Consider the following 9,090-nt stretch of genomic DNA (forward strand, 5'->3'; position numbering starts at 1 on the left):
CTTCGACTGACTTTCTGTCTTCACCATTATGCACTACATGCTAGAGTAATCTGAAATATTGCCTTCATTTGTTAAAAAAGTGAGGGCCTGTTTGCGTAGCCAGACATCACATCCTGGATTAATGTGACTCTGTCCCAAGGTTCCTGATTGAGCATGTAAGCTACAGGGCATTCTGAGACATTGGGCTTGCTATGAAGGGTCTGAGGAATGGGTGGACTGCACAGGAGGTTGGTGGCCCCTTAATTGGGAAGACCGGGCTTGTAACTGCAGTGGAATGGTATGAAACCCATGGTTTCCCGTCTTCCCTCCACTGGCGGACTGGAACCAGAAATCGGCACTGGCATTTCTAACTGGTCCTTTTCCATAATCCGCCCCTCTTTTGAGAGACTTCGACTATTGTCCAGAAGGATAATTTAGTGCTAAAACCCAAGTGTTTGGGTTTAGTGTGGTGTGGGCCTAGCCTCAATCAATGGAAAGTTCCTCCCTGACTACATTGCAGATGCCTACCAGATCTTAAAATGCCTGGTTATGTATATAACAAATCAGCTAACCACATACAGCACTTGATGACGTGGCACACAACCACTGGTTGCAACGCTTAAGCATCTAGTTGGGCAGGCGCTACGGGATTGCAACAGCACCTGTTCTGATTTCCAAAAGCCAGAGATGAGAAATTATCAGGTGCCAATTCACACAAATTATATGGCTGCTTCTAGACAGGCAGCACAATTCTGCTCTTTTTCCACTAATTGGTTTAGACCAATCGCAACAGATTTTCAAATCGGATTGGTCAAGAGGCCAATTAGTGAAAAAATGAGCAGAATTGGGCTGCCTGTCTAAATGCAGCCAATGGCCTTAGGGTTCTAGGCCCATATTCCCAAAGCATCTCGGACTATAGAACAGCTTACCAATGGATCGGTTTTGCCTTTTAGATCAGTGCACTAGAGCCTTGTTCACACTGCAAGGCCTAATGCTCACATCTGTCTTTCAAAAAAAGTATGTATTTCACCTTTTTAACCAGGTAGGCTAGTTGACAAGTTCTCATTTACAACTGCGACCTGGCCAAGAAAGCAAAGCAGTGCGACACAAACAGGGTTACACATGGAATAATCAAACGCAGTCAACACAATAGAAAGTGTATATACAGTGTGCAAATGAGGTAAGGCAATAAATTGGCCATAGTGGCAAAATAATTACAATTTAGCAATTAAACACTGGAGTGATGTGCAGAAGATGAATGTGCAAGTAGAGCTACTGGGGAGCAAAAAATATATAACAGTATGGGGATGAGGTATTTACAGCTGAGCTATGTGCAGTGATCTGTGAGCTGCTCTGACAGCCAGTGCTTAAAGTTAGTGAGGTAGATATGAGTCTCCAGCTTCAGTGATTTTTGCAATAGGTTCCAGTCATTGGCATCAGAACTGGAAGGAAAGGTGACCAACGGAGGAATTGGCTTTGGGGATGACCAGGGAAATATACCTGCTGGAGCGCGTGCTACGGGTGGGTGCTGCTTTGTTGTTTTGGAATGCTGACTCTCCAAGCTAAGGTGACAAAGCCTACCATGGATGTTCCCAGTTACTTTGAATGTTAAAAATGATCGTGTTAGAACACTTAAACCCTCAAAGGACAATGAAACAATTTTCTGGCTTGCCACAGCAGTCAACTAGCTAGCTAGGTAGCTTTCTAGCACATTCAATAATTTGTCTAAGCAATACATGTTCTTGTCAACCGACTAACTAGCAAGCAACAAGATATGTACAATAGCAGTCTAAAAACCACGAGGGCAAATAGATCAAATTTGACCGTTAGACACAAGTCGCATGGCCAGGAATCAAATTTGTATCTGATTTCAAACCACCTTGGAAGATCAGGTCCAGCACCAGACAAAAGCGGTCGCTTAGGGTCCCCGGACACTAGGGGGCCCCCGACCCAAAAAGGTTTATACACATATACAGTACAAGCCAAAAGATCAGACACACCTACTCTGCTAACCATGTGTATGTGACAAATAAAATTGGATTTGATTTGATTTGATTCAAGGGTTTTTCTTAATTTTTTACTATTTTCTACATTGTACAATAATAGTGAAGACATCAAACTATGAAATAACACATGGAATCATGTAGTAACCAAAAAGGTGTTAAACAAATCCAATTTATATTTATTCAAAGTAGCCACCCTTTGCCTTGATGACAGCGTTGCACACTCTTGGCATTCTCTCACTTAACTTCATGAGGTAGTCATCTGGAATGCATTTGAATTAACAGCTGTGCCTTTTTCAACTAGGCAAGTCAGTTAAGAACAAAATCTTATTTTCAATGACGGCCTAGGAACACTGGGTTAACTGCCTTGTTCAGGGGCAGAACGACAGATTTTTACCTTATCAGCTCGGGGATTCGATCTTGCAACCTTTCGGTTACAAGACCAACGCTCTAACCACTAGGCTACCTGCTGCCTTGTTAAAACTTTGTTTGTGGAATTTCTTTCCTTCTTAATGCCTTTGAGCCAATCAGTTGTGTTGTGACATGGTAGGGGTGGTATACAGAAGATAGCCCAAATTGGTGAAAGACCAAGTCCATATTATGGCAAGAACAGCTCAAATAAGCAAAGAGAAAGGACAGTCCATCACTACTTTAAGACATGAAGGTCAGTCAATCTGGAAGATTTCAAGAACTTTTCTTCAAGTGCAGGTCGCAAAAACCATAAAGCGCTATGATGAAACTGGCTCTCTTGAGGACCGTCACAGGAAAGGAAGACCCAGAGTTACCTTTGCTGCAGAGGATAAGTTTATGCATGCGCAAACCAGCTGGCTGGTGTGTTTACAGACACTTTCAATCATTCCCTATCCCAGTCTGCTGTCCCCACATGCTTCAAGATGGCCTCCATGGTTCCTGTACCCAGGAAGGCAAAGATAACTGAACTAAATGACTACCGCCCCGTAGCACTCACTTCTGTCATCCTGAAGTGCTTTAACTTAAGAGACTAGTCAAGGATCATATCATTTCCACCTTCCGGCAACCATAGACCCACTTCAGTTTGCATACCGCCAAAACAGGTCCACAGACGATGCAATCGCCATCACACTGCACACTGCCCTATCCTATCTGGACAAGAGGAATACCTATTTAAGAATGCTGTTCATTGACTACAGCTCAGCATTCAACACCAAGGCACCCTCCAAGCTCATCGTCAAGCTGGGGGCCCTGGGCCTCAACCCCGCCCTGTGCAATTGAGTACTGGACTTTCCTGACGGGCCTCCCCCAGGTGGTGAACGTAAGAAACAACACCCCTACCTCGCTGACCCTGAACACTGGGGCCCCACACGGGTGCGTGCACAGCCCCCATGTGTACTCCCTGTTCACCCACGACTGTGTGGCCATAGCACGCCTCCAACTCAACCATCAAGTTTGCAGACGACACAACAGTAGTGGGCTTGATTACCAACAACGACGAGACAGCCTACAGGGAGGAGGTGAGGGCACAGAATGTGGTGTCAGGAAAACAACTTCTCACTCAACGTCAACAAAAAAAAGATGATCGTGGACTTCAGGAAACAGCTGAAGGAGCCCCCCCACCCCAACACCTACATTGAAGGGACACCAGTTGAGAAAGTGGAAAGTTCCCCGGCATACACATCAATGACAAACTGAAATGGTCCACCCACACAGACAGTGTGGTGAAGAAGGCGCAACAGCGCCTCTTCAACCTCAGGAGGCTGAAGAAAAGTGGCTTGTCACCCAAAACCCTGACTAACTTTTACAGATCCACATTCGAGAGTATCCTGTCAGGATGTATCACAGCCTGGTACGGCAACTGCTTGCCCTCAACCGCAAGGCTCTCCAGAGGGTGGTGCGGTCTGCACAACGCATCACCGGGGGCAAACTACCTGCCCACCATGACATCTATATCACCCGATGTCACAGGTAGGCAAAAAAAAGATCATCAAAGACAACAGCCACCCGAGCCACTGCCTGTTCACACCGCTACCATCCAGAAGGTGAGGTCAGTACAGGTGCATCGAAGCTGAGACAGAGAGACTGAAGAACAGCTTCTATCTCAAGGCCATCAGACTGCTAAACAGCAGCCACTAACTCAGAGAGGCTGCTGCCTACATGGGAGACCCAATCACTGGCCACTTTAACAAATGGATCACTAGTCACTTTAAACGATGCCACTTAATAATGTTTACATATCTTACAATACTCATATCATATTTATGTACTGTATTTTATACCATCTATTGCACCTTGCCTATGCCGCTTGGCCGTTGTTCATCCTTATATTTATATGTACATTTTCTCATTCACCCCTTTTAGATTTGTGTGTATTAGTTGAGGTTGTTGGGGAACTGTTAGATTACTTGTTAGATATTACTGCACTGTCGGAACCAGAAGCACAAGCATTTCGCTACACTCGCATTAACATTTGCTAACCATGTGTATGTGACAAATAAAATGTGATTTGATTTGAACATGCGTGCCAATTAAAGATCTTGACTACTCAGATGCAAGGCCAAATTAGGGCGTAATCCAGCCCAGGTGTGCAGCCTGGTTGGTTGTTAAAAGCTACCTCAGTTTTATCAATTGTAGCATAGCAGAGGCACGCTGTCCTCTAACCTACAGAGTCACATTAGTTGGTGGCATGGGACTCATGATGGCAAACACGCTCAGGTTATTGTTCAAGCAACTGGTTTGGTTTTTACTTGTGGAAAACTTCTTAATCTCTCCTGCTTTGTCATATACTTATAGCGCTGACACATGGCGAACACCGCAATTTGACAATCGTCCACGCTTTAAACAGCCTCCACTCCAACAAACAGTTTCAAGGCCAGTTCGAGTAGAAACTGTCGCTGTGACGTGCCATTCAGACTACATGGAGATAGTCGTGAAGGCTGATCTGTTTAAACTCGGTAATCTAATCGACGTGGATGACCTGCGACTTGGAGTTGAACAGTACCAAGACCAAGAGCCGTGTAGGGCTACAGCTTCAGCAGCCGGAGATGAGTACAGAATATTTGCAGCACTTTCGGACTGTGGAACCAAGTACATGGTAATATATATTTTTTTAAATTCACTAGTTGACTTCTTGAAACAACCTTCTCTTAAATGCTGCTTTGTGACTCCACAGCTGAACGAAGACTCATTGATCTACGCAAACCTCCTCAGATATACACCCAGAACCACACCAGATGGTGTTATTCGAATGGCTGGTGCTGTAATCCCAATTGAGTGTCATTATGAAAGGTGAGTTTAGGCTATACTGTTGTATGACGGTCATAGGAATCCTGCGTTGACCTATTGGTGTATTTACCGGTCTGTACTTTCTGTTTCAGGAAGTACAGTTTGGACAGCTCTTCTCTCCAGCCGACCTGGATCCCTTTCACCGCCACAGTGTCTGCTGAAGACACCCTGCAGTTCTCATTGAAGTTTATGACAAGTGGGTATATAAATCCTGGGCTGCATTTCGCAGGGTACAATTTTGTTGACCATTCAGATAATAAATCAAAAGGATACAATGGTGCTCTCCCAGAAGCTTGGTAAAACCCGGGAATTGAATGTTCAGATATCAAATGTATTTATATAGCCCTTCTTACATCAGCCCTTCTTACATCAGCAAGCAATGTAGGTGTAGAAGCACGGTGGCTAGGAAACTCCCTAGAAAGGCTCTGAGGGGTGGCCAGTCCTCTTCTGGCTGTGCCGGGTGGAGATGTTCAAATGTTCATGCATGGTCAAATAATAATCACAGTAGTTGTCGAGGGTGCAACAGGTCAGCACCTCAGGAGTAAATGTCAGTTGGCTTTTCATAGCCGATCATTGAGAGTATCTCTACCGCTCCTGCTGTCTCGAGTTGAAAACAGCCGGTCTGGGACAGGTAGCACGTCCGGTGAACAGGTCAGGGTTCCATAGCCGCAGGCAGATATAAATGTACTATGTAGCACAAATGCCCCTCTGACATGCAAAATACAGAATCACATCAGACAACTGTTATTGGGGACACTTCTATCTGCAACGTTATACAGTTTGCCTCCTAAACATGGCCCTCATTTTAATCCATTATTAGATGCTCACTAGTTGAGCGCCTCTTGACAATATGTTCTGGCCGTGGTAGTTTTAATAGCGACTCGTGTTCGTACCTTTGAAACGCATCGCTTGCAGTACGGTCTTTCTTTACTGCCATTTCCTTTCCAGGTGACTGGCTCTATGAGCGGGGTTCTGGAGTCTACTTCCTGGGTGATCCCATCAACATTGAGGCGTCTGTCAGGGTTGCTCACCACACCAGGCTCAGGGTCTTTGTTAGCAGCTGCGTGGCCACACTGGACCCTGACAGCAACTCTGTCCCCAGATATGTCTTCATTGAGAGTGATGGGTAAGCAGGGGGGGGGGATGACTTAGAATGACTATTATCCGGCTGGCCCGTAGAGAACGATAGAAGATGCCATTTGAGGGCTTCCACCATTTTTATGGTTTCTTTGAGATGTCTTAATTGGTTACTAAGGAAGATGCCCCAATATGTATTTTAATATCTCCCTCCAGGTGCTTGACGGATTCCCAGCTGCCTGGTTCCCGCTCTGGTTTCATGCGTAGAACCCAGGACAACAAGCTCGGGTTCCACATTGATGCCTTTAGGTTCTACCAGGAGGACAGGGCAGAGGTGAGGGCGGTATTTAATAAAAACAATGTTGTAGAGGCCATTATGGGTACTGTAGTTAAATTATTCTACAGTAACATAATTTACAGACATTATGTAGGCTACTGTGATTCTGCATCTTTGTTTTGCTTATCCTGTTTTTCACAGCTGTACATCACCTGCCACCTTATGGCAGTCCCTGTCATGGACCATGCAGAGCCTAGCAACAAGGCATGCTCCTTCATTGATGGCAGGTGGGATAAGTCACATTTCCTTAGCTACTGGGCTGTGACCTATTCACTGGAATAACCATAGCTTTTTAAAAAAGTGTGTGCTCTTGGTCCATGAGTAGATCTTTCATACATTTCAGATGGAGGTCTGCTGATGAGAATGATTTGCTATGTGGGCCTTGTCCAAGCCTGAGTAGACAGAAGGGGGTTGATCAAGCTCCAGCACAACGTCCCCTCAGTCCAAGACTAGGTGGTAGCCAACTTGAACCTCGTGTCTACCGCAACAAACCCCCAGCCTCTGGTGACAATTGGAGTATTGGGATGAAGGCCAAGAAAGGTGTATTTGACATCTTAATCCCTCTATTCCATCACCACCTTCTCAAAACACATTGCAGGGGCGGGACCTTCTCCAATATGGAAATTGGGGGAAGACTAATTGAGTGTCTTGACTGCAAATGTATGTGTTGTCCTTTTAGTATGGGACCAGGATACTACTTTGGGCCCCATGATTGTCCTCCCAAGTAAACAGAAGAGTACACCTCTATCTCCACGGACGAGTGGAGGTATCGATATACCTGGCTTCCCTGCCTCAACAGGGGACAGGAAGCCCGTATCACCTGGCAGTCTTTGGCGTGGCATGGACTTCAAGAGAGGTAATTTGACTCTGACATGGCATAATCTTATTCCTTATGTAGTGGACTACCTTTGAACAGGTAGTCTTGAGAACCCAACCCTAGGCAACAGCAGTGACTAGGGTCTGGTTTCAATGACTGACTCGTTTGGCAACTTCTCCCAACAAATCACGAGGCAGAACGTCATGATTTGAAACCAAATTTTGCAGGGAATACCTTTGCAGTGGTTTTAGTGAAGGTAGTTGAGGCGAACTAGCCACTTGCATAATGCACTCATTAAAAATAACTGATCTCCATCTTGCTAGCTACTATTTTGTATGTATTCAACCGGTTAAGGTAGTGACTTAGGCATCTATGCCAAACTCGCATTCTAGTACGTACAGAAGTGTAAAGCCAGTTTTTAAAATGTGTGGGAGGCAACCAGGATGTCTAGACTATTGCCCAGACCATGATGCACTGGTCAAAAGTAGTGCACTCTATAGGTCATCGGGTGCCACTTCGGACACCTGTCTTTTCCTATCCCTATAGGCTAGCAATTCTGCCAACACTAGCTGTGTTAATCTGTTACATTTAATTCCAGGACCTTATTTCGCCCAATCCCAAAATGAGGTTAGTCCCTTGGGCCCAAGGGTCGGACCCAACAACAAGCACGGTCTCGTTAGCTCTGCAACATATGATGGCTTCGTCAGGCAGAAAGAACTAATCGCCCAACGAGGTAATGACAGTACGTTACTGTTTTGAATGTATGATAATTGCATGTAGGCTCTGTGCTAAATCGTCTGTTCTCAGAGCTGGAGGCCACTCCAGACCCTGAGTTGATTCCTGCACCTGAGCCCATTGGAGACCTTGAGGTTACCACAGAGAAAGAGGGTCTGGGTGAAGAGGAGGATCAGTATGAGATTGGAACCTATTGAAAGGGTATGTATGGGATGATGGTACTGCTATTTTAGAGGGAAATAACCTGCACATGGCAAGCAGGTTAGCACTTATTGGGATGGCTCCGCAGAATGTTCACTAGCTGGCACAGCCACAAAGTAATAAAATATGATTTTTAAACATTAACCTCACTGCCAACCCTAATGCCTAACATTAAATTAAAAGCATACATTGTTACAATGTAGCCAATTTTGACTTTCCATCTGGCACATCTAGTGGGAATTGCTCGGTATTGTCCTGGAGGCAGAACTGTCTCAATAAATGTCAACCTGCACATGGCAATTGCCAGTATCACTTAAATATCTGCTTTTGATGTGGTTTCATAAAGAAGGGATATGTTCCCAGTCCACTATCCAATTTCTAGAATTGGAAGGCGCTGTTGTTGTGGGTGGCCCATAATAGACTTGCTCCAAGCAGCAGCAGACTCCAACTCACTGAGGTTGGTGCCGGTCCTGATGTCCCAGCACACAAGGAGGATGACCCTACAACAAAGTGACATAAGCACCACATCTGCTCCTGGCGACGTCAACCAGGGACGGGACTACCACAACACTGAGACGATGCCTGTTAATCTCTCTGAAAAATAAATGATTTAATGCTACTTCGACTGACTTTCTGTCTTCACCATTATGCACTACATGCTAGAGTAATCTGAAATATTGCCT

General features: G+C 45.2%; 1 protein-coding gene across 5 annotated transcripts; it reads left to right on the top strand.

The window, feature by feature from the left end:
* Positions 1-4,577: 4,577 nt before the first annotated feature.
* Positions 4,578-9,026, top strand: LOC118946515 (zona pellucida sperm-binding protein 3). 5 transcript variants are annotated; one of them, XM_036971633.2, is made up of 11 exons: positions 4,578-5,049; positions 5,128-5,243; positions 5,333-5,436; positions 6,189-6,366; positions 6,534-6,651; positions 6,796-6,881; positions 6,998-7,194; positions 7,334-7,510; positions 8,070-8,204; positions 8,279-8,407; positions 8,771-9,026. In XM_036971633.2, the coding sequence occupies exons 1-10, from the start codon at positions 4,642-4,644 to the stop codon at positions 8,401-8,403; spliced, it is 1,644 nt and encodes a 547-aa protein (XP_036827528.2). In that variant the 5' UTR covers positions 4,578-4,641; the 3' UTR covers positions 8,404-8,407; positions 8,771-9,026. The 5 variants fall into 5 exon arrangements, with proteins under 5 accessions (XP_036827528.2, XP_036827531.2, XP_036827532.2 ...); XM_036971636.2 differs by having other exon boundaries at positions 8,828-9,026; XM_036971637.2 differs by having other exon boundaries at positions 8,843-9,026.
* The last annotated feature ends 64 nt before the right edge of the window (positions 9,027-9,090 follow it).

The sequence above is a fragment of the Oncorhynchus mykiss genome, chromosome 30 (genome assembly GCF_057628025.1).
Source record: "Oncorhynchus mykiss isolate SJ-2025 chromosome 30, ASM5762802v1, whole genome shotgun sequence".
Lineage (NCBI taxonomy): Eukaryota > Metazoa > Chordata > Actinopteri > Salmoniformes > Salmonidae > Oncorhynchus > Oncorhynchus mykiss.